Source organism: Vulpes lagopus, chromosome 19 (assembly GCF_018345385.1).
Source record: "Vulpes lagopus strain Blue_001 chromosome 19, ASM1834538v1, whole genome shotgun sequence".
Lineage (NCBI taxonomy): Eukaryota > Metazoa > Chordata > Mammalia > Carnivora > Canidae > Vulpes > Vulpes lagopus.
In genome coordinates, this window is record NC_054842.1 from 16,493,260 (window position 1) to 16,519,850 (window position 26,591).

Below are 26,591 nucleotides of genomic sequence, written 5' to 3' on the forward strand. Positions count from 1 at the left end.
ATATTATTTATGTCCAAGAAAAATTATGACTCTATACAATAAGATAGATGATCAAGTTCAACATACTAAAAATATTAAGTCCAAATTATAGATCAGCTTTATCAGTAACATCTGTAAATTATGCATAATGCTGAATGACAGAAATGACCTTAAAGCTGTTTTCTTTTTTTGTATTAGAAGTAATTTTTTTCATTCGTTTTTACTGAAGTTTTTTTTTTAATTTTTTTAATTTATTTATGATAGTCACACAGAGAGAGAGAGAGAGGCAGAGACATAGGCAGAGGGAGAAGCAGGCTCCATGCACCAGGAGCCCGACGTGGGATTCGATCCCGGGTCTCCAGGATCACGCCCTGGGCCAAAGGCAGGCGCTAAACCTCTGCGCCACCCAGGGATCCCCGTTTTTACTGGTTTTATTTGCCAACATATAGTTTAACACCTAGTGTTCATCCCATCAAGTGACCTCCTCAGTGCCTGTCACCCAAAGCTGTTTTCAATGAAACAGATCATTACTGGGTTTGACATGTGAACATATGGCCATAAGCATAATTTCTAGGCAAACCAAAGTGAAAGACTAAGGAAAGAAGTAAAAGGCAACAGGAAACAGTAAGTCATTACCAAAGCTATATTACCACACTACTAGAGATAAGGCTGATAAAACTCTGATGCACAAAGCTGAGAAAATTTAGTCAGTGGTTCTCACTCTCTGGCCTGCACATTACATTCATCTGAAAAACTTAACATTACTGAGGCCTGGCCCTATTCCAAGAGACTCTGATCTAACTTATCCAGTATACTGGAGCCCAGGCATGGTCACATTCTTGTTGCTGTTGTCATTTTGTTGTTATTTCATAAAGCTTTCTAATGCATGGCCAGGCTTAAGAAATGCTAAGCTAAGTCATGTAATCTATCAAACTAAAAAATAAACTTGCAAATAATGGGTCTGCTTCATGCAGACGGGTATCTGCTAAATATAAAGGAATAACATTTGTGCTAGTGGGGAAATAATTGTATTCCATGCATCAATACTTAAGAAAAATTGCCATCCAGTACATGTTCACATCTATTTTCTTTAAGGAAGGGGAAAATTTCATCTGTCTTTACAGCAACTGATTTTTAGTAAATGAAAAGATAAAATGTATGAATAAACTAATATAAGTTACAAATACTCAACTAAATATTTTCCTCATCTTTTTTCCTAAACTATATCCCAGTATATCTATGATGTTTAATGTATTGTGGAAAACCTTATCATCTGTACCAATCAAAAGACAGTGACAGAGCTCTATTGTGCTTTCAACAATAAAATTAGTAAGTCAGTGGTACCTAAAAAAATATCAACCAGGGGAAAATGACTATTCAAAAAAAAAACTTGGCAGACATGAATTAAAAGTTAAAATTATCATAATCTAAAACTAAAATGATATTTCATTTTCTCATAAATGCATATAATGTCTTTCTAAGATAACATTTCTCTCCCACCTTAACATAAACCCTGCAAAACATATGTAGCCCATATTCAGTGAAAACTCTAAAATATTTAATCATGTGTTAAGCTAAGCTTACACAAATTAGGATAAAATGATGTTGAAATAATGTATGAAGTAAGATCTAGCTGGTTTAAGCACTGAAAGTTATAAATGCCTATCATTCTTTGCTAGTTTTAGAAAAAGAGATCAGACAACCTGTGCAATGTGCATCCCTCATTCACTTCTAGAAAAATCTTTAAGAAAGTCCAGATTGTCTACTATACATTAATTTTTGTGTGAGTCATCTTTTTTCATGGGGGAAGGGGATGTGAACTTAATATGTGGATCAATGTAGTACAGTGTAGAGACAGTATTTAAGGATATGGGAGTTCCAGTGCAGAGAGGACCATTAAAAGATTAAATTTAGGGGAAGTCTACACCAGAGAACTGTAGGCTGGGGTTGCTACTATCTCCATCTCTTAGGGACAGGGAAATCTCAGCTATCTCTAGATAATACATATTTCAAAATTATTCTTTTTCAATCAGTTTCTCATATGTAACATTTTTTACCATTTTCCTACCTTGGCTGGCAGTATTTCTGAGTCAACCTCCTTTCTTTCTGTTTCTTGAATAGACTGGGGCAATGAGGTGTTAATGTGAACCTCCCCTACCTGGTAAGTGGAGATCCTTATATAGGCAGAAATGGGGAATCAGAGCACAGAGGGACAATCTGGCATGTGCCAGTTGAATTTGAGGTGGAAGGGAATTAAAATTTCAGCTTGAATGAAGAGATCCACAGAGAAAGTCATCCCTATTATATCAGCTCCAAGGGAGCAAGTAAAGAAAAAGACACAGACAGAAAGAGTAAGGGACAAAAAAGAAGTCGGTAGGAAAGGTACCCTAATGACAGTAGTGGAGAAAGGATGCCCCAGAGCTTGTGAACACTCAGTTGGGTTATCTACCCAGAGCACCTGGCTAGCCGGGGGGGTAGGGAAAGCAAGAGGGGAAACCCGTTTTCTTCTGTCCTCATCATTGCACTAGAGGTCTGCTTAATTTAATCAGCCCTGAATTGATGGTCTTTGCTAAAATTTCTAAGTTCACTTTAATGCTTTCAGAAGGTTAAAAACGTATGGCTCCAGATGCTTGAGTTTGGCTTTGTTTTGCATCAGATTTTTTCCTTGTCCTTGGGATTAACAGTATGAGCACTCGCATCAGGCTACTTAAATTAATCCTGACAGAATTCAAATCCTAGGAGAAATATTAATTGAGACAATTTAAAAATTCACTTCTATTTTTTACTTATATTTAAATATAATTTCTTAGGAATGCCTTGCTCTTAATCATATTGTCAAATCTTTAAGATTCTAAGGTCTGCTTCATCAGAAGCTAGAAGGTTTCCCTGTCCTTTAGGAAAGAGGATAAGGGCACAGAAGGGAGAACAATTCTTCCTGTTTTCTGTGGTTGCCAGTAGAAGTGCCTAAGAACACATCTAAAATATTAAAGTGGAGAAGGTGCCTCACATTAAGATGATTGGCTCACAATTATGCCATGAACATATGTATATTATTCCATACTTAAATATTTTCATTAAAACAGCCTTCCCTTTCAGTTGCTTTCAAGTTGAATGGAAAAAAAGATACTGCTTATGCCAAAGATATGGCAAAAACCCACTTTAAAGTACCTCAAATTTACACATATTTACTTATACTGCTGATTAAATGGTGTGCCTTAACTATATATACATTCACATGTATATTTGAATATATAATTTTTCCACTATAAAATAGAAACCATCCAGTCAGAAGAATCCACACTTCTGACATCTATTTTTAAATAATATTTCTTATTTATTTATTTATTTATTTATTTATTTATTTATTTATTTATGATAGTCACAGAGAGAGAGAGAGAGAGAGAGAGGCAGAGACACAGGCAGAGGGAGAAGCAGGCTCCATGCACCGGGAGCCCGACGTGGGATTCGATCCCGGGTCTCCAGGATCGCGCCCTGGGCCAAAGGCAGGCGCCAAACCGCTGCGCCACCCAGGGATCCCTTTAAATAATATTTCTAATGAAATCATGGTTTCCAGATTAAAGTTCCAAAATTAGAATACACAGATAATTGAATTGATTTATAATGAATAAACCAAACCATGGAAATAGGCCTAGTTCACCTATTCTCATTAACCTGAGAGTCCAGTCTATTCATTAGCTGTAGTGTGTGATTTAAAGTCTAAAAAAAGTAAAAAAGATACTGAAGGAGTTAGTATGATGAAGTATTCTGTTTGAAGTTTGAAAATCTGGTTGCATTCCATAATTAATTTTCCCTGGGAGCTAGACCTACAACTTAAAGTCTTCTCAAGGGAATTTTTAAAAACTACCAAATGATAATCTTAAAATTGTTTCAAAAGGCAATTATGAAAAGTCCTCAGTTGATTTATACTATATCGCCATTAGGAAAATAAAATTTAAAACTACCCTACTTTCCATACTTCCTTTGCTTTTTTTTCATTATTTTTTTAAAAATATTTATTTATTCATTCATTCATTCATTCATTCATTCATTCAAGACACAGAGAGAGAGAGGACACACATAGTCAGAGGGAGAGGAATAGGAGAAACAAGCCCTATGTAGGGAGCCCAACGTGGGACTCGATCCCTGGTCTCCAGGACCACACCCTGGGCTGAAGGCAGGTGCTGAACTGCTGAGCCACCCGGGCTGCCTCCATACTTCCTTTAAAAAAAAGCTTTTTAAAACATACAAATTTTTTATTTTAAACAGTATATGCTGTTTTATTTATATAAATATAAAAGTTCCATCTTTTGGATTCTGAGATAAAAATAGCCATAACCAAAAAGCGCAAGAAGAATAAATATTGATGTTACCGTACCTACCTTTAATGTGATACTATAATGTTCAACACATGTTGCATTTATCCATGATCTTGAATGGGGATCACCCAGGAATTCTATGTGATATTGTTCAACATTTCCATCCAGGTCATAAATCACATATTTTCCTTTAAAAGGATCTGGGCAAAGTATCCCTGGCCAACTTTGAAAAGAAAGTATTTTTAATTATTTTGATGCTTTTGAAAAGGCAGAAATCAATACATCTTGCTACAATCATACACTAAACTTTCTCCTTTAAATTTTAACAATTCATAAAACCTAAACATATTCATACTTGAATTCTTTAAAAGTAGAATATTCACTTGATACAAGTAATCAGTTGTATCTTTGTAGATATAGAATGCTTTGGAAAAGTCACATATTTAAGATAGATATAAGGAGAAAGAAGTATTAGACAGAAGAATCATCTCCAGGATTTGTAAGAGACATTCAGATACTGTTAATAGGAAAGATAAGACTCATGGCAGTTTTGAATCAGCTCTAACCAAGAAGAATGCTTAATTACTAAAATCCCACTGACAGAGTTCTGATGGGGTAGGAGAGAGTTGGCATTTCCTGAGTCAGGGCTGCCCAAGGGGTACTGGTAGCTCAGGCTGTGATAACACTGGAGATTCTAACTACTATGGAAAAGCAGAAATAGAGCTTGGCTGTTTTAATTGCTCCCTTCCCCTAACTGCACCATTGAAAGGAGACATTCCTTTCAATTTTCAGGAAATTCCTGAAAATTTTTAGTACAGGAAACAAAATTTAGCCTTTACTTTTTAAAAATAAATCTTTAGGAATGTGTCCTTTTGTGCCATAAATCCCAAGATATTCCTTGATATGTTTCATTTTTCCATTTGCCTAAAACAAAATACATGTACCTCAACTAAATTTTAGCTATTTTACCAGTGTTTCTAGACTTACTGTTTGTAGCCTAAAGCAGGAAAGGAAGGCAGCAAATAAAGTCAAGAAGATGTGACTAAGGGATGCCAAGTTCTACCTTAGTTTGCAGCTCCCTAGTGAAAAAAGATAGTGATGTTCAAATCAGAAGACCCAAGACTCTGGCTCTGCCTTCTATTAGACAAGAGGCCTCAAGCATGTGACGAGGCTTTACTGTGACTCTGGTTCCTCAATGTGCTGTTACAAAATTCACACAAACTGTGCTTTACACATTTTTGGTTTTTGGCAAATTAAAATATTGTAAAATGCCATCATCATGAACCAAATTGTTTTCTGCTCACCAAATTCTTATATTTAAGTTCTTATAACTCCAGTACCTCAGAATGTGACTGCATTTGGAGACAGTGTCTTTATGAAAGTAGCTAAGTTAAAGGTGAGCCCTAATCCAACATGACTGGCTTCCTTATAAAAAGAGATAGATTAGGACACAGACATGCACAGAGGGAAGACGATGTGAAGATACAAGGAAAAAGATGCATCTACAGGCCAAGGAGAAAGCCTCAGAAGGAATCAAACCTTCTGACAACTTGACCTGAGTTTCCTAGCCTCAGAATGGTAAGAAATTAATTTTGTTATTTCTTTCTGAAGATTTTATTTATTCATGAGATACAGAGAGAGAGAGAGAGGCAGAGACACAGGTAGAGAGAGAAGCAGGCTCCATGCAGGGAGCCTGACATGGGACTCGATCCCAGGTCTCAAGGATCACACCCTGGGCTGAAGGCGGTGCTAAACTGCTAAGCCACCCGGGCTGCCCAATTTCTGTTATTTTTAAGCTACCCACAGTCTCTGATACATTGTTATGGCAGCCCTAGGAAACTAATTATATACAGGTATATAATCATATACAGGAAGATAAATGGTATAACTGAGAGGTAAAAAGAATGATACAAAAATATTTTTTTGCCTCATTTAGTTATTTAGAAACTAGGTAAGTTAGATATTAGACAATTTTAAAACCTAAAGGAAGCATACAGATCATGCTATAAAGAATCTGAAATCACAAAAATGCAAATATGTAAATTACTTGGGTTTGAGGACTACAGATGGTTGATTTTCTATTAAGTTATCAACTGATAAGAAAGTTACAAAGTTATAAATATAGAAATATATCTACCACACCACTGTAAAAAAGTTTTTACAGATCACAAATAACACAATGTAAACTAACTTCATTCTTAGTATTATTAATGCAAAAAAATATTAATTCCAGGAAATTGACAAATCCCAAGTGTAGCTGCCAGGAGGTGATGACTTGGGTGCACCAGTCACCAGGGACGGTGAAATGTGCAAAGAAGGAGATGTCTAGCTGTTCCCTGGATGCTGAGCAGAGTTCTTTGGCTCTTAGACCTCTCTGGATAATGGGAAGGGAAGGTAGAAGGTCTGTCTGTCAGGCCTAGATCATGAAGAGGAGGGCAAGAGGATTACAAATTGAATTAGACTATGTGGAACCCAAAGCAGCCTAATACTTTGGAGAATTGGAAATGATAATGGAAAGTCAAGTAAAGATTCAGGCCCTAATGAAGAACCATCTAGTTATTATCAGGTTTACATCAGAGTATCATTGCTATTTGGCAACACTTAAGAGTGTTTAAGAGAAAACTTGAGTTGGAGTTTATCTTTTAAACCTACATTGGAAATCTGCATTTCTGAAGGGACTCACTCAAAAGAAGATTTCCATAGGCAAATAAGTGACTAAAAATGAATGGTAGCTGTATTGAAGACTCCTAACTTATCAGAATAAAAAACAGTGGGTCCTCCAATGGATTAATAATAATTTTTAAAAAAACCAAATTGATGGTTACACTGTATTTGTTGATTACTCTTTGTAAAATGCAAGGGGCTCACGTTTAATACTAGGTTATTTGTACCTCACAAAAATTTTAAAAAGGATTATTGACAAGCAATATCAAATTATAAGTAGCACCAATTTCACGCAGTGTAAAACAATCACAGGATTTCTATCACTTGAGATATGAAAAAAACCCTTGCAGTTATTATGTTTAAGATAAGCTTTTCCGACACAAATTCTGATACAACTTCTTTTAACACCAAACCTACTGGGCTCGAGAGTATTCAATTTAAATTATTACTCTATAAAATATAAATACAAATTTAAAAAATATATAAATAAAAATAGAGATGACTCTTAAAAAGAATTAGATACTAATAAAAGAAAAAAAGCTTCTGTTGGTTATTTAAAACATTCATATTATAGAATATATTGCATGCTGATTTATAGATGAATTATGAAAAGTATTGTCAGATGTCCAAATAACTAGGGCATGTTAATATTTTGTCAGGCAGCGCAAAGGAATTGTCTGACTCCTAGTCTCTGCATTTCATCTGAAACAGAATGTACCAAACTGCAGGAGAAGCTGAGGAGAGGCAACAGACACAGAAAACATGATTACTTCTCTCCACATGCTGTATCCATCATTTTCCCTGACTCAGTGTGATTGAAGAAAACTGATGTCCATTTTTTGCTTTCACTCTGAACTCTATTTGAGATGATAGTGCATTGTGCACTTCTACTTTCTGAGTTTTCACATTTATATTGATGAAAAATTCAGAAGTGTTGTCTTATGGGCCTAAAGGTGAAGAGGGAGAAGAAGAGTAGGCAACCCAATAGGAAGGTATTAGAATTACAAGGAAAAAAAAAAAAAAAGAATAACAAGGAAAGTTGTGTGATTAATTTTAGAATCTGTGGGTGGTGGGAGGTAAAATGTACAAATATAAAATAGACAAAGAGATATCAGGTGTTGGAATCCACTTTGGGGTAAGGGGAAATTTGGGCACAACAAGCAGCTTCAAGAGAAGTGCAAATATACCATGAAGAAACTGATGTCATACACATTTCTCATCTAGTGGAAGTAATCTTTAATAAGATAGCTATTGCCTTCAGTAGAAGTTGAAACTTAAGCATGATTGCAGTTGTCATATACTCAATGTGAAGCACATGACTGTATTTTCAAACTATGCTTTGGATGTTTGGAGAACTAATTTTACTTGGGCCTCATTCTTAATCTGTGGGAAACAATATGGATGAGTTGGAATCATCACTAACTGAATGCTGTATTTGCCACAAAATCTCTAAGCTGTATCTAACTATAGGGGGCTGATAGGAAGAGGCAATTCCCCATCTCCATTCCCTCACATACATTATAAGTGTGTGTGTGTGTGTGTGTGTGTGTGTGTGTGTGTGTGTATTTTAAAGTTCATGAGCCGGGGGCGGGGGGGCGGGGGGCGGCACAGGCAGACTCCATGCAGGAGCCCGACGTGGGACTCGATCCCAGAACTCCAGGATCGTGCCCTGAGCCGAAGGCAGACATCAACAGCTGAGCCACCCAGGCGTCCCACGTTATATTAATCCACAGGCAAAAGAATGCAAATAAGAAGTAATCAAATAGGGGATCCCTGGGTGGCGCAGCGGTTTGGCGCCTGCCTTTGGCCCAGGGCACGATCCTGGAGACCCGGGATCGAATCCCATGTCAGGCTCCCGGTGCATGGAGCCTGCTCCTCCCTCTGCCTGTGTCTCTGCCTCTCTCTCTCTCTCTCTCTGTATGACTATCATAAATAAATAAAAAAATTTAAAAAAAGTAATCAAATAATATTTTATAAGACTGAAAAGATCTATAGAAATCAATTTATAAATTTGAATACTATATCTAAAATGTATCACTGTATTAGTTTGTTAATTTAAAGGCATATTTTACCATTAAATTGTACTATAGTAAATTAGAATGCAAAAATTCTATAAATTAATTTTCACATTTAAAAAAACTTTGTAAAATGTGTAAATATACCCAAGGTTGTTACCTTAAATAGAACCTAGTTTCTGCTTGACAATGTCTCTGTAATTTGATTTTCTATGGAGCTTGAATATAGACAAAGTGCTTTCTTTCTCTTGACAACTCTTTATTTTTATTATATAAAGATTAAATAGTCATTTCTAGATTCTGTATCAGTCTCTCTGTAGCTTTTTTTAGCTTTATCAGAGAAGATCAACTGTTCTGGGAAAGAATAACTCTGGGATGTTGATAAGATTGAGTTTCTGAGCCTTCAAAGCTGGGTGTAAGGCCATGGGCTAATGAGAACTGACCCAGATAATGCTACCTGCTAAGTGCCTCTACAGACAGCTAGTGGCTGGTCTTCCCACTTGAAACTTCAACATTTTTAATACTGCTTAATTAAGAACTGATGTTTGAGTATGTTTAGTGGGTTAATTCTAGCTTTATATTCTGCTATTGCAATTTATCCTGTTATTACCTTTCTATGCATTTGTAGCATTGAATATGAAATATAACTAGATTTGAGGTTTTCAAAAATATTTTAAAGCTATATTTTAAGCCTGTGTTCAACTATACTTAGTTCATAAAGAGGAATACATATGACTACTTCGCCAAATGCATTCTACTCTTTCCAAATAGCAAGAAGACAGATACCTGCATTTTGCAGGTATTTTGATGGTTCCAATCACAGATTAGAGATAATTTAGGGCCTGGAATAAAACATGTTTAATTTGTATTTCAAGTCCCAATCCTCAGTTACAAGCACAAAACTGCAAAAGAAATTCCTAATCAGATTTCTAACACAATATTTCAGATATAATGACAAGAAATAAATACATCTCTTAAATTAGTTATTGAACCTTCAGAATTTCCATTGGAAAATACAAAGTCTCTGCTTTGAAAATATTAGTTTTAGATCTGAAAAATGACATGGGACTACAAATACGTTCATAAATAACCTAATAAAATAAGCATCCATATTCATGTCTTTTAAGATATTTGTTATGGGATGCCTGGGTGGTTCAGTGGTTGAGTGTCTGTCTTTGGTTCAGGGCGTGATCCCAGGGTCTAGGATAGAGTTCTGCATCGGGCTCCCTGCGAGGTGCCTGCTTCTCCCTCTATCTCTCTGTCTCTGTCTCTCTCTTTCTGTGTGTCTTTCATGAATAAATAAATCAAATTAAAAAAAAGATATTTGTTTTTACATAGCTATCTGCTTCCTCTTCATGCCCATCCTAGTTATTTTACAAAAGAAAAATTTTTTAATATTTAAATAAATTATATGCATATATTTACATTTCACATAGCATCTCTAGAAAAGCCCTTAGTAGCAAAAGGTATATATCTCGGAGAGATTTCCACATTTGCAAGATATTAAATGTATTAGTTTGCTAAAGCTGCCATAGAAAAATACCGCAGAATAAGTGGCTTAAAAACAGATATTTGTTTTCTCATAGTTTTGGAGGCTTTAAGTCTAATATCAATAGGTCAGCAGGGATGGTTTCTCTTGAAGCCTCTCCTTGGCTTATAGATGTCTACCTTCCTGCTAGGTCTTCACATAGGTTTTCCTCTGTGCATGTGTATTCTTAGTGCCTCTTTGTGTGTCCAAATTTCCTCTCCGTCTAAGAATACTAGTCAGGTTGGTGTATGGCCCACTCTAATGGCCTATTTTCACATAATCACCTCTTTAAAGGCCCTGATTCCAAATATAGTCACTTCTGAGATTTGAGCTTTAAAGTATGACTTTTGGGGAACACAATTCAGCCCACAACAGTATGTGACAGAACAAAAACAAAAATTAGGTATTGATTTGAAGGCCTCTTGTGTGTGTGTGTGGAGGGGGTAGGTGTGGGTGTGTGGGTGTGTGTTAAAGTAAGTCCATTACAGTCTCTACGAAAGCAAACATTTTATATTCTTCATGGGGAACAGCTGAATGTGAATGGAAACGAGGTAATATGAGCCAGAGTATCCCAGATTTGAGAATGTTTAGCAGGAGAATGTAATGTAAAATAGCAAGGGATTCTGGGAAGATAGCAGCAAATGGTGTTATGGTCTTAGAATCTCCCGAAAGTTTCCTTCAAGTACAGGTAGAATAACTATAATAGCAAAGCCAAAACCTGATGCACAGCATCTATAACAAAACTAAGTGTGGGACGCCTGGGTGGCTCAGTGGTTGAGCATCTGCCTTTGGTTCGGGACGTGATTCTGGGGTCCTGGGATCGAGTACCACTTTGGGCTCCCTGCACGGAGCCTGCTTCTCCCTCTGCCTATGTCTCGCCTCTCTCTGTGTGTCTCTCATGAATAAGTAGATAAAATCTTAACAAAAAAACTAAGTGTTAAGTTAACCCAGAAACCACCAAAATAGAAGCAGGCAGGTACAAACTACTGACAGTAACAAGACCCACATATTACTAGCATCTGTATGAGGGGAAGCAGGGTGGGAGGGAGAAGGTATCCAGCAGTCTGATGGGTTTGCAAAATAAGAATGTCAAAACTGCAAGGAGTACTATTGAAAAATGCAGCAGGTCAACGTGAGCACAGCAGCCAAAACTGTGAGAGAACTGCAACAAAACCTGAAGTTACTGGAGCAATCTGGGCCCTGTGAACTCTTAAACTAACCAACAAAACTCCTTCCCAGGACAGAAGCTTACATTGATGAGAAACTGCTGGGAGTATAAGCCAAGTCAAAGAAGAAAGAATTGGGGATCCCTGGGTGGCTAAAGGGGTTTAGCACCTGCCTTAGGCCCAGGGCGTGATCCTGGAGTCCCGGGATCAAGTCCCACATCAGGCTCCCTGCATGAAGCCTGCTTCTCCTTCTGCCTGGGTCTCTGCCTCTCTCTCCCTCTCTCTGTGTCTCTCATGAATGAATGAATAAATAAAATCTTAAAAAAGAAAAAAAAGAAGAAAGAATCACTATGAATAAAGGAAAGAAAAGGTACAAATAAAAGTGGGGATACAACACCAAAAGAACCATCCATGGAAAAAATATTGGTAAGTTGGATTTCATTAAAATTAAATATGTTGTCTGCTCTGTGAAAGATACTAGTAAGAGAATGAGAAGATAACCACAGACTTGGGGAAAATATTTGCAAAATACATATCTGATAAAGGACTGGTATCCAAAATATATAGAGAACTCTTAAACTCTACAATATGAAAATGAACCACTCAACTAAAAAATAGGCAAAGGATCTGAGCAGACACCTCACCAAAGAAGATATGCAGATGACAAATAAGCATATTAAAAGATGTTCCACCTCATATGTTATCAGGGAAATGCGAATTAAAACAATAGTGTATCTCCATGAAAATACAGGGAGGAAACTTAATGCATATTACTAAGAAGCCAATCTGAAAAAGTCTACATATTTTTATTACAATACAGCATTCTGGAAAAGGCAAAACTATGTACATAGTTTTGTACCCCAGTTGCCAGAGGGTGGTGGGAGGGATGAATAGGCAAAACCCAGGAGATTTTTTAGCCCAGTGAAATTATTCTGTATGATATTATAATGGTAAATACATATCATTATTCATTTGTCAAAACCTATAGAATGTACAGCACAATGAGTGAATGCTAATGATTCACTATGGATTTTGGTCAACAATGATGGGTAAATGCTGGTTCATAGATTGTAACAAATGTGCCACACTGATTTGAGATGTTGCTGGTATATGAGGTTGTGTAGGGCAGGGGAGGAGATATGTGGAAACTCTGTACTTTCCATTCAATTTTGCTACAAACTTAAAACTGCTCTAAAAAATAAAGTTTATTAATCAAAATATGTAAATAAAATAATTTAATTTTAAAACTTAAAAAACAAAGTCAAGGAAAAAGCTAGGAAATCTCAGACAAGTTTATTTTTTTGATACTCTGAGAAAATAATAGAATAAGGGCTCTGGGCATATGATTTACACAAAAAAGCTAAAGAAAATCTATTATGCAGGTTCTAGGTCTGGAGAAGTTGAGGTATACTCAGTTGTCTGTATTCTTCCCACTAAGTACACAAAAACTCCTGAGTATTATATATCAAATAAACATAAGAAGATTCTAAAAGATGCAGATAAGCCAGATAAGGGCCTCAAAATCTGAAGAATGACATGGCAGTGAGTTCTCCAAGCTTCTTTTACCTCATATATCCTAAACTAGGTGCCAAAGAAGCCAGTAACCCAGAGTCACCAATGGGTGCATATGAACAAATAGTCCATGTGAAGCCTGCTCTTTCTAATCAAAAGACCCGGATAGAGGCAGCAGAGCAAGACAAAGAACATTTAAGCAATAACTGCTTTTTCCCAGCCAAATACCTTTGAAAAATCTACAAATCCCCATCTTAATCCTCATCAACAAAGGCTAAGGGTTGAGCCTGGACTTCAAACCACCTAGCAGTGATAAAGCCGCCATCTCCTAACCACTCAGATGGTGGTGGAAGAGGACTACTGGGAAGTTGGAATTTTTATCATCTTTCAGAATTAACATGGTTCTCCCCCTATGGTATTAGTGGATGCAAATAACAAGGTACCCCTACCTCTCCCAGTCAAATTGGTGAGTGAGGAGCCTGAACCCTGTCCCAGCCCAGCAGCAATGAGGCATCCCTCCATTTCCAGAGAGTAAGTGGAGACTGAGTAGAAAACCTAGACTTCCACTCCCACCTGGCAGTAACAAAGAGGTTCCCTCATATCTCTCTAGTGTAGTAGTAGGAACAGCCTGCTAAAACAGATTTAAATAATATCCAAAAATAAAAAAAAATAGTCTAACAATAAATAGAAGATATAGAGAGAACCAAATGGATATGTTACAATTGAAAATACAATAACCAAAACAAAAAGCTCAGAATGAACACGAAAGAGGCAAGAGTCAGTGAACTTAAAACAGAAATGATCCAATCTGAACAACAGAGAGAAAACAAGACTGAAAAAAAAATCTCTTCTTAAAGAACATAACTCATTTTATATAAAAGTATAAAAGACACTTAGCAAGGTATCCCTCCAAAGCAGCTCCTGCCCTGATAAACTCTGCAAGCAACCCCAGCAGGGACTGATGCCATTCCAAATTGACTTCTTCCCTGGAGAGGGTAAGATAATCACACACGCCAGTGCACCCACAGTCCCAGTAGCCAAAACTTACAGCTAGCAGCACAGAGAGAGTGCCTTGTTGATCAGTCCATACAACCCCAGCAGGACGGACTGGGGACATGCATCTGGTCTGCTTGCTGATGTCACCCGACCTAAGCCCAAGGCAGCCCCAGACTGCCCCCTTAGTGGCACAAGGACCAAACTCTGTTCAGTGTACCCACAACAAGCAAAATGGGCCACTGCAGCCAAATGGACTAAAGGTAAACACAGTTCAGCCATAATAGTAGGGTGCAAGCAACCCATACAGGACATTCCTGGTTCTGGTGAACAGGAGACATTGAATCATGGGACACTACAGGATCTCGTCTTCATAAGGCTGCTATTTTCAAGATCAGGAGACATAGCTGACTTTTCTAATACACAGAAATAAACACAGAGAGTTAGACAAAATAAGGAGGAAGAGGAATACGTCACAAATGAAAGAACAGGCAAAACCACAGCAAATTAGCTAAATTAAACAGAGAAGTAATAAGCATGATAAATAATTCAAAATAATAGTCATAAAAATACTCATTGGACAATAAATTTAAATTAGAACTCAATAACAACAAAATATTTTAAAATCCTCAAATATCAAGTAAAAATATACTTCTAACAGCACATTTGAATGAAGATATCACACAGAAAATTAATAAATATTTGAAACTGAATGGTAATAAAACACTACATATCCAAATTTGTGGGATATAGCTAATGTTGAGCTTAAAGAAAAATTTTTAGCTGTAGCTGTCTATATTAAGAAGAAAAATGATTTATTTTATTTTTTTAAAAGATTTTCTTTATTCATGAGAGAGACAGAGAGAGAGAGAGAGAGAGGCACAGACACAGGCAGAGGGTGAAGCAGGCTCCATGCAGGGAGCCCGATGTGGGACTCGATGCCCTGGGCCGAAGGCAGGCACCAAACCGCTGAGCCACCTGGGCTGCCCAAGAAAAATGATTTAAATAAGCTACCTAAAGTTTCCAATTTAAGAAACTAAGAAAAAAAAAGAATTAGATCTGAAAATGTCAGGAAATAATAGTGAGATTGGGAAATAATAAATAAGAAAACAGTAGAAAAAGTTGATCCTTTGAAAAGGTTTAAAAATTCATCAACTTAGCAAGACTGTAACTCAATAGTTTTTTATAAAGTAACAACAACTTTACCTTGGCCAATCGTGTAATTTTACCAAAACTAGGTTTCCAAGAGGGAGCTGTGAATAGACAATCTTAAATCCACTTTCATGAAGCTCAGACTCTTCTGGAAAGTCTTCTTCAGAAATAGAGCACTTATCGTATCTTGAATCAGTGTTCATGAAGCAGTACCATGGTTTATTGTGATCAACTTTGGTTGCATCCTCACTTGACAACAATCTCCATTTCAAACAGCTTTCATTCTCACATTGAACCCACATTTTGTTTACATACATACTGTTTTCTGCTGAGGAATCCATTGCAGTGTTAAAATATTCTACCATTATCTTACCACCCAATTTTTCTTTTCCATAAATGCATTTAATCTGGAAAACAAATAAGAAGAATATAGGTTCAAGAATACAAGGAAAGAAAGTTCAAACCAAAATTGGAGAAAGAGCTCTTTGTTACTTTCTTTGCCCACATTCTTTCTATCCCATAAAGACTATACATTTTGAACAATGTGTTTCCACCCACCCAGAAACAAAGGAACAAAATAGAGCCACCAATCTCTCTGGGAATAAAATGCTCCAAAATTAAAAATAAATAAATAAAAATAGAAGTATGACCATTTTTACAGAGAAAACTGAAGCTAAGAAAAGTAATTTTTTGAAGTCCCAGGGCTAGTATATGGTAGAGTCAGGATTTAAATACAGGCAGTTTGGTTCCAGATTCTGTGATCTTATCCATTAAACTTTACTGCCTCTTGGGGATGGAGATACATGAAATGAGTCAATGACCCCTTTCTTGTTCTAATTCTGAGGAATATCAAATGTAACAAAATATTTCCCCATATGAATATTTGAGATCTGCTTTTAAAAACTAATGTTTTGTTTATATAGTTTCACTTATATAGCTTTTATCCATTAATTCAAGCAGTTTGGAAAAAACATTTCTCAGAGGTTTTTATTATGAAAATTTTAAACATATAAAAACATTAGGATTATATGATTAAGCCCCTAACTTCTAGCCTCAATAATTGTGTGAATACCAAAAAATAATATAACTAAAATAAAGTAAAATTAACTTACTTTGCAATAAAAAACCTATTTTAAAGAATGACGTCCATATACCATATTCATGAGTTAGTAGAATACTACTATCCAAGTATAAGCACCATATAAAGAAGCTCTTAATTCATGACTTAATCATATATTTAGAAACTCACTTATCATATTCCAGGGTCACCACAAATTGTTTTAGAAAGAAGTTTACCAATATATGCCATAGCCATAGTTTACAATTTTTTACATAATACCATTGGTGTGAAACTTAAAAGAAACTATTCTACACATACAAAGACACAAACAATATTAACTGTGGCACTATTTATTATAACAAAAGAATGGACAAGTCTAAAAACATGAAGAACCATATCTACTGGAAGAGAAATACAAAATTTTGCTAATAATATTCATGTAAAATTTCTGGTTAATTATTTAACTGGTGAGGAAATTTTGAGAAGATTGCAATCTACATTGCAGTTCAAGTAAACACACTTTTCCTCAATTCTCTGAGACACTGGACAATATAGCAGAAGTCGTAGAGTTCAGACATTGGAGCCAAATTATGTGTGAACTCCTGGCTCTGTTATTCACCAGTTGTCCCTGAGCAAGATATTGTTTTGCAATTCACTTCACATTAGGTATAAATATGCATGTGTGTATGTATAACAATTTTGTTTGTTTATTTTCAATCCTTGTATCTTTTACTATGTTGCTAAGACAGGCATAATAATGAATAGAAGCCATGTAGTAGACATCTTTTTCTAATTTCAAAGAGAATGCTTCCACTATTGGACTATAAAGTCAGATATGTATATTTTTTGGTAGAGACTATTAAAAAGTTGCCTGAAAATTTTTCCCTTCAATGACCAGTTTACTATGAGATTTTTGTTGTTGTTATTAAACATGAAGTACTGCTGAATTTTATCTATTGCTTTTCTGTATGTTGAGATAAACATAAAGATTTTTTTTAAAGTCTGTTAACTGGCTATGTTGTAATAATGAGTTAATAATAATAAATCATACTTGCAGTCTAGGTAAACCCTATATGATTGTTACAAGAATTTTTTCTTTAACATATATTGCTGTATGTAGTTCATTAAATTACTTAAGATTATACACATGTGTTTACAGGTGAGTTCAATTTTCTTTTTTGCCTTTGTCTGGTTTTGATATCAAGATTATTAGCCTCATAAAATGAAGTAAAGAATGTCTCTTTTATTTTGGAAAGTTTGCCTAAGGGAGGAATTCTCAATTGTTATACTTTTAAGAATCCTGGTGTATTTATTATGTCTCTCATTATGTGTCTCTCCTTCACTCTGAAATTTGCTTATATCGCCTCTTTCTTCACTTATTTTGTCAGTACTTTTTTTGAGCCTCCCCATTTATTCTTTGGAGTTCTATTTAATTAATAGCGGCACTCTATACTTCCTCTACTTTCTTGGTATTCTTTGTTGATCTTACCTTTCTCTTGAGTTGCTGCTTGGTTAATTTATTTTCAGTCTTTTTAAAATCTTGGTTATTACTATTATTTCTATTAGTTGTAAGAGTTCCTTACATATCTTGGATATTAACTCCTTATCAAGTATATATTTGCAAATGTTTCATTCCATTCTAAAAGTTGTCTTTTAATTTTGTTGATGATTTTCTTTCCTGTGCAGAAACACTTTAGTTTTATATAATCCTATCTATTTGCTTTGGTGTCAAATCCAAAAAATCATTGAAAATCCTAATCTCAATGACCTTTCCCCCTATGTTTTCTAGAAGAGTTTTATAGTTTCAAGTCTTTAAGTCATTAGTCCCTTTTGAATTGATTTTTGTGTATAGTATAAGGATCCAATTTTATTCTTTTGCATGTGACTATCCAATTTTCTAATATCATTTATTGAAGAGGCTAACCTTTCCCTATTGTGTATTCTTGGTGCCTCTGTCAAAAATTAGTTGGCTATATATAAGTGAGTTCTCTACTCTGTTCCATTGATCTGTGTGTTTTTATGCCAATACCATACAGTTTTGATTACTACAGTTTTGTAATATGGTTTGAAATAAGGAGGTATAATGCCTCCAGCTTTGCACTTCTTGCTCAAGCTTGCTTTAGCTATTTGGGGTCTTTTATGATTCCATATGAATTTTATGCCTTTTTTCTATTTATGTGAAAAATGTCATTTGAATTTTTATAGGGATTGCACTGAATGTGTAGATCACTTGTTGTACTATGAACATTTTAACAATGTTAATTCTTTCAATCCATGAACATGAGCTATCTTTCCACTTATTTGTGTCTTCAATTTCTTTCATAAATGTTTTATAATTTTCACTGTACAGATCTCTTACCTCCTTTATTAATTCTTTTTTAAATTTAAATTCAATTATCCAACATATAGTACATCATTAATTTCAGATGTAGTGTTCAATTAATCAGTTGCATATAACACCCAGTTGCTCATCACATCACGTGCCTATCATTGAATTACCCCATCGACCCACCCACCTCCCCAACAGCAACCCTGTTTGTTTCCTATAGTTAAGTCTCCTATGGTTTTTCTCCCTCTCTGATGATTTCTTGTTCAGTTTTCCCTCCTTTCCCCTATGATTGTCTGCATTGTTTCTTATATTCCACATATCAGTGAAACCATGTAATTGTTTTTCTCTGATTGAATTATTTAACTCAGCATAATATCCATCAGTTCCATCCATGTTGATAAAAATGGTAAATATTCATCCTTTCTGATGGCTGAGTAATATTCCATTTCACACACACACACACACACACACACACACACACACACCCCATCTTCTTTATCCATGCATCTGTTGATAGCCATCTCGGCTTTTCCACAGTCTGGCTATTTGGGACATTGCTTCTATAAACACTGAGATGCATCTGAAAGATGCTCTTTCAGATCACTGTATTTTTATCTTTGGAGTAAATACCTAGTAGTGCAATTGCTGGGTCATAGGGTAGCTCTCTTTTTAACTTTTTAACTTTCTGAGGAACCTCCATACTGTTTTCCAGAGTGGCTGTACCAACTTGCATTCCCACCAACAGTGCGAGAGGGTTCCCGTTTCTCCACATCCTCTCTAACATTTGTTGTTTCCTGTCTTGTTAATTTTAGCCATTCTAACTACTGTGAGCTGGTATCTCATCATAGTTTTGATTTGTATTTCCCTGATGGCAAGTGACAGGGCATGTTTTTTTCATGTGTCCGCTGGCCATTTGTATATCTTCTTTGGAGAAATAACTGTTCATGTCTTCTGCCCATTTCTTGACTGGATTACTTGTTTTTTTGGGTGTTGAGTTTGATAAGTTCTTTATAGATCTTGGATACTAGCCATTATCTGATATGTCATTTGCAAATATCTTCTCCCATTCTGTAGGTTGCCTTTTAAATGAATTCATAGGTGTTTAGGATGGTTTGAAAATTATCTAGCTAAATTTGGGGGGACCAGATGAAATGAGGCACCATTTTGCTTCCCCCTACTGCTTTTTAGTTTTGTTGACTGCTTCCTCTGCTGTGCAGAAGCTTTTTATCTTGACAAGGTCTTGGTAGTTCATTTTTGTTTTTGTTTCTCTTGCCCTTGGAGACATATCTAGCAAGAAGTTGCTGTGGCCAAGGTCAAAGAGGTTGCCGCCTGTGTTCTCCTCTAGGATTTTGATGGATTCCTCACATTTAGGTTTTTGATACATTTTAGGTTTATCTTTGTGTATAGAGTAAGAAAACGCCCCATTTCATTCTTCTACATGTGGCTGTCCAATTTTTCCAGCACCATTTATTGAAAAGACTATCCTTTTTTCCATTGGATATTCTTTCCTGCTTTGTCAAAAATGAGTTGACCATAGAGTTGAGGGTCCATTTCTGGGTTCTCTATTCAATTCCATTGATCTGTTTGTTTTTGTGCCAGTACCATACTACCTTGATGATTACAGATTTGAAATGTGTCTTATTTTGACAGGGATTGCATTAATGCATAGACTGCTCTAGATAACACAGACAATTCAACAATATTTACTTTACAATCTATGAGCATGGTATGCTTTCCCATCTCTTTGTGTCTTCCTCAATTCCTTTTATATGTGTTCTGTTGTTTTCAGAGTATAGATCCTGTACCTTTTTGGTTAGGTTTATCCCTAAGTATTTTATGCTTTTTGGTGCAATTGTAAATGGGATCAATTCCTTAATTTCTCTTTCTTCTGTCTCATTGTTAGTGTATAGAAATGCAATTTATCTCTGTGCATTGATTTTATATCCTGCCACATTGCTGAATTCTTTTATCAGTTCTAGTAATTGTGGAGTGGAGTCATTTGGGTTTTCCGCATAAAGTATCATGTCATTTATGAAGAGTAAGAATATGACTTCTTCTTTGCCAATTTGATTGCCTTTTATTTCTCTTTGTTGTCTGATTGCTGAGGCTAGGACTTCTAATACTATGTTGAACCACAGTGGTGGAAGTGGGCTGTTAAGTTTATTCTTAAGCATTTAATTCTTTTTGATGCACTTAGAAATGAGATTGTTTTCTTGATTTCTTTTTCAGATAGTTTGTTGTTAGTATACAGAAATGCAACCAGTTTTTGTTTGTTGATTTTGTGTCCTGTAACTTTACTAAGTTCATTCATCAGTTTTAACAGTTTTTGAGTGGAGTCTTAAGGGTTTTTTATATATAAAGTATCCTGAAAGTCAATTTTACTTTTTCTTCTCTGATATGGATGCCTTTTATTTCTTTTTCTTGCCTGTGCTGCCTAGGCACACCTGTGCTGCTTAGGATTTCCAGTACTAAGTTGAAAAGAAGTGATGAGAATGGGCACCTTTGTCTTGTTCCTGATCTTAGATGAAAAGCTTTCTGCTTTTGACCAGTGAGTATATTAGTTGTAAATTTGTTATATGACCTTTATTCTTTTGAAGTAAATTAATTAATTAATTAATTAAATGAAAGAGGGTGATAGAGAGATTGGGAGGGGCAAAGTGAGAAGAAGAGAGAGATTTCCCAGCAGGCTCCATGCCAGTACAGATGCTTAACTGACTGAGCCACCCAGGTGCCCTATCTTTTTTGTGCTTTTTAATATATTTTCTCTTTGCTCAAATTCTCATTTTGTTCATGTATTACTCTCATGACTTCACTGAGCATCTTTATGGCTATTATTCTGAATTAATAATCTGACAGAAAAATCATTTATCTCCACTGTTTTGTCAATGCAGTGAGTTGGAGAGAAAAGGCACAGAAAATTCCCACATATCTCTTCAGGCTTCTGTAAGACTACTAATTATGTGCCCCATAAGCTCCTACATGCAGAATAATTAGAAGTCTGACCCCTGGGTAGCAGTTGGGGAAATTATGTAGTCAAATCCCTTTTACGGAGAAACTGGGAGTCTTGTGTTTTTGTCTGTTCCTTCTGTATGAAGGGTGGGGAATGGCAGCAGGAAATACATACACATCTGTTAAAAACTGCCTCTTTGGTTTTGGTGGGAAAGGAGGACTTGTGAATGCCAAGTCCTTCAGGCTCTCTGAGCTAGGCAATTTGGGAGTCAGACCCTTAGGTGGCAGTATGAAAGTTGGGATGCTAGATGTGTGAAGGAGCTCTTTCCAGGGAGAAGGTGGATACTTGTTTTCATCACTGGAGTGAGGGGAAAGCAAATTACTGAGGTGCCCACATTTTCAGGCCCCTGGAGGAGCCCAGTCAACTTCCAGATGAAGGCTGATTGATTAGAAGCTCCACCAATGGAAAAAGAAAGAAAAAGAAACTCGACCCTGAGGCACCAGCTATAAAAATGTGCAGTCAAATCCCTTCAAAGGGGAAACTGGTAGCCTTGTGTTTTTGTCTGTTCTCTCTGTACTGAGTCCACTATATAGTCTTGGTAAGTGCTCACACTTTTGTTTAGAACCTTCTCTTTGTTTAATATGGTTCTGAGGAACTGATGAATTTTGAGCTCCATTGACTTTCAGAGCTAGGTGATTTAGGAGCCAGTTCCTTGTTTGACAACAATAAAAGTTGGGGAGCTAGATACGTGGTCCAAATCCTTTGCTCCTCAGGGAAAAGCTAGCAATTGGGAATCCATCCTGATTACAAATTGCTAAGCCAGTTTATGGGAGGAGTGAGTCTCAACATTTCCTACTCCTTTCAATGTGTGTATTTTCTTAGTCACCTGATGTGCAGGAATCACACAACTAATTTCTGTATTTTTCTCAAAGGAATTGATTTGTGTGTAGCTATTTATTCAGTTCATCTATGGGAGGAAGGATAGTCAAGAGTCTACTATTCTGGCATCTTGCTGACATTCCTTCGTATTTTGTTTTCTTTACTTTTACATTGGTTCTGGAAAAATATTAAACAGTAGTAGTAGTAACAGACATCTTTATCTTGTGCCTTTGACAATATTGAAGCATAAATATAGTCATCAAAAACAGAAGAAGTTAAAGTTATTTCTGTCAAGGCTGCCCTTGAGTTTTATGTTTCAGGACACAATCATCCATCCTCCATAAGCCCCCACAGTTAGCTGCAAAGAAAATAGTAGGAGGAGAACATGATGTTGGCTACTGTGTGAAAAGCTATCAACTCCCCAATCAAATAAAAGAAAGATATGGAAGATTCTAAGTCTAAGGCAGGTATTGAGAGATTGTGTAACAAATAAACTGAGGGCAAGGAGTTGGGTACAGTTCTAGAAATAATAAGATTATCCATTACATATTCATTCAAGGAACTTCTATTTATTTTTATTTAATAATAAAAAATATGGCTTAATAATATTAAATATGAAATTGATATTAGAATCCTCACTCAGATCATATATAAGCAAGTCCTATCTCTTTTTTTTTAATTTTTTTAATTTTTATTTTTTTTGCAAGTCCTATCTCTCAATAGTGATGTGAAGCCTCCTGCTGGAAAGGTGGGCAGTACCACAACTAAGAGTGCTTCACAGAGGTGTTCTTTAGCTATCTATTTACCTTTACCGTATTGCAATATATTCGAGTTATAATTAACTAGTTGAACAGGATTATGGACTATGTTATCTAGATTAAATTATTCCTCAGAAAACTTTAAAATATTTCTACAAAGAAACAGCGTATTGACGAGAACACTAATAATGTAAATAATTAACGTGTAAGAGATAGAAAAGAAAGTGAAAAACGATTGCTATCTATCACTCAACTGCTTAGGATTTTGTCCATCTTGCAACTATCGGACCACTATAATAATGGAGAAAGTACTCTAAGTTTGTAGTACCATTTCAATGGAAAGCTTAGGAAAATCCATTATGATATCCTATTATAAAATGTTAAGGGGATTAAAAGATTACTTTTAAATGGTAGATAAAGTTTTCAGATTTTCTTAGAAAGTTGGGTCTCACAGTGGATAATGTTGAGAAGATAAATTAACACTAAGGAAATGTCATTATTACTTAAATGATAGTGATACTCATTTTCAATTGCATCTAACTTAAACCTCTTCATATTTTAGATTTGACACAGTTTATCCAGGCTAATAGAATTTATAATACAGATTACAAAACACTTATTCTTTTCAAACCAGATTTTCATGATCTCTATTACCTCTTCTCAAATACTTTGCTGGTTTTCAAAATTACTATCACATACAGAAGATGCAAATGAAGAGGGAAAGACAATGTGGTTTTGAAACTTCTAGAGTCTTAAAAAAATATTGTATTTATTTATTTGAGAGAGAGAGAATGCACACGTGAGTGGGGGTTAGGGGGCAGAGGGAGAGGGAAAAGCAAGGAGCCTGATGTGGGGCTCTATCCCAGGACCTTGGGATCATGACAGGAGCTACCCAGGCACCATCAGAAACTTCTAGGGTCTTCATTTTTTATTTTTTTTTAAAGATTTTATTTATTTGTTCATGAGAGACACACACAGAGAGGCAAAGACATAGGCAGAGGGAGAAGCAGGCTCCCTGTGGAGAACCTGATGCGGAACTCAGGCTGGGATCATGACCTGAGCCAAATACAGACGCTCAACCACTGAGCCACCCAGGTGACCCTTTCTAGGTTCTTTAAATGGGTCCCTATAAAATTATGCCTAAGTAGTTTACACTGTAGATTATAAAGATATTGACAAATAAGAAGCTATGCTAAGCATTAACACTTGCTTTACAGGACTTCTAATTTTTGATTTCATGACTTAGCTAACATTGAACTACAGAAATCAGAAGAAAATTTAAAAATTAAATTTGAAAATAAAAAACATAAGACAGCCATCCGAAATTATACAGTCTTAAGTTCAAGCTGTACATTATTTATTCCTTCATCCAAGGTAATAGTTATGAATGGTCCCAGACACTCAATTTTCAGTCAGATAGCTCTACCACTTTTTAATAGACAAATGGGTTAACCACTCTGAACCTTTGGTCCCTTATCTAGGGATAGTAAGAGTACTACGTACTACCCTATACTGAGCTCCTGGTAGTGTATTACACACTTGATACTCAATAAATGTTTGTTGAATAAATGACTGACTTTGAACATTAATTCAAACATAAAGTGAGCTTCTATTAAATGTCAGGCATGGATTTCAGGACTGTGAACAAAAGCTGAACAAGAAACAATCTCTCTTACTGAGTTCAGAGAGAAACATATAAAACTAAGTTCCACAAAATACTGGACAAATGTAGCAAAGGGTAATACAAAATGTACCAAAGGCTATACATGGTCTTGCCTCCATTGCTTTGGGTAGCCCCCAACTCTCTGAGTTTGCTTGGAGCAGTCTACACCATAGGTCTCAAAGGTTAAAATCACATGCCTGTGGCTCTCCAAGGCTGGTATTGCCTGAAGGTGGCTCCTGGTCATGAAGGCAGTCCCAGCCTCACAGCTCCACTGATTCCACAGAACCACAGTGGAGTGATTCTGCCTCAGGGATTTTCTGCCTGGGTCATGTACCAGGAAATCTAGGTAGAAGTAGTCATGATCTCATGGGTTGTGTACTTTGTGCCCTGGCAGAGATGGCACCAAGTGGGCAGCACCACATGGATGCAGCAAATCCTCTGCCTATACCCTCTGGTAAGGTGACTACTGCTGCAATCTGAACCACAGGGACTCGCTAAAACTGGACCTGTGGCATTTGAGGAGCTTGGCACAAATGCAGGGAGTGGAAGTCCTTGAGGGAAGGCTAGGCAGTAGGTGCCACAGTCCCACAAGTGCCCTGGCCCCTCCTCTGAAATCATTCTGACTCCTAGGCCTTTATGCTCAGGGCCTATAACTGGGTGGCAGACCAGATGATCTCCAAATTGCCTTCTTCCATTGTCATGAATAATAGCTCCTAAAGTCAGTTTAGATGGCTAATTTCCTTACCAGATAGTTGTTTGGCCACATTCTGTATTCTCTCCCAAACAGTTCACTCATTATTTTTAATATGGATAGGCTGAGAATTTTCCATATCTTTTAAGTTCTGCTTCCTTTTTGATGGAATAATTATTTTTTTCTCTTGCATTTCACTATAATAAAGAGGCTAAGCTGCAATTTCAACACTTTGCTTGGATATTTCTTCAGCCAAATATCCAGTGTCATCATTCAAAAGTTCTACCTTCCATGAAACACTAGGACATGTACACAATTCAGCCAAGTTCTTTGCCCTCTATAACAAGAATGGCCTTTTCTCCATCTCCCAATAGCATGTTCCTCATTTCTATCTGAGATCTAATCAGAATGGACTTTACCATATTTCAAATAAAGTTTTGGTCAAGTTACAAGGTATTTTCTAAGATTGAAGCTTTCTTTATAGCTCTTTTCTTTCTGGGCTCTCACTAAAATCACTCTTAATGTGCTATTAGTTCACTACAACGTAGGCTTTCCCTAGCATGAACCTCAAAATTCTTCCAACTTCTCTACTCATTACTCAGTTCCAAAGTCACTTCCACATTTTTAGGTGTTCATTAGAATAGCACTCCTCCATTCTCGGTACCAATTTCTGTCTTCATGTGTTTGGGCCACTATAACAAAGGTATCATAGACTAAGTGACTTAGAGATAAGAGAAATTTATTTCTCATAGTTCTGAAGGCTGGAAACTCCAAGAGGAAGGCACTGGCAGATTCATTGGTGAAAGCCCCTTTCTTGTTCATAGATGGCTGCTTTTTTGCAAAAGCAAAACTAACCTCATATGGTAGAAGGGGCAAGGCATTTCTTGGGGTCTCTTTTAGAGGGGCATTAATTCCATTCATGAGAGTTCTGCCCTC

At 36.2% G+C, this 26,591-nt stretch overlaps 1 protein-coding gene across 1 annotated transcript in view; it reads right to left on the reverse strand.

Moving 5' to 3' along the window:
- The window catches only part of ZCWPW2 (zinc finger CW-type and PWWP domain containing 2), a 109,177-nt gene that overhangs the window by 69,283 nt on the left and 13,303 nt on the right, over positions 1-26,591 (reverse strand). The window contains exons 2-3 of the mRNA XM_041733626.1: positions 15,380-15,732; positions 4,359-4,518 (exon numbers count right to left, since the gene is read on the reverse strand). Of these exons, the coding sequence (XP_041589560.1) occupies positions 4,359-4,518; positions 15,380-15,690 (471 nt within the window). The 5' untranslated portion in view covers positions 15,691-15,732. The remainder of the gene's footprint in view (positions 1-4,358; positions 4,519-15,379; positions 15,733-26,591) is intronic.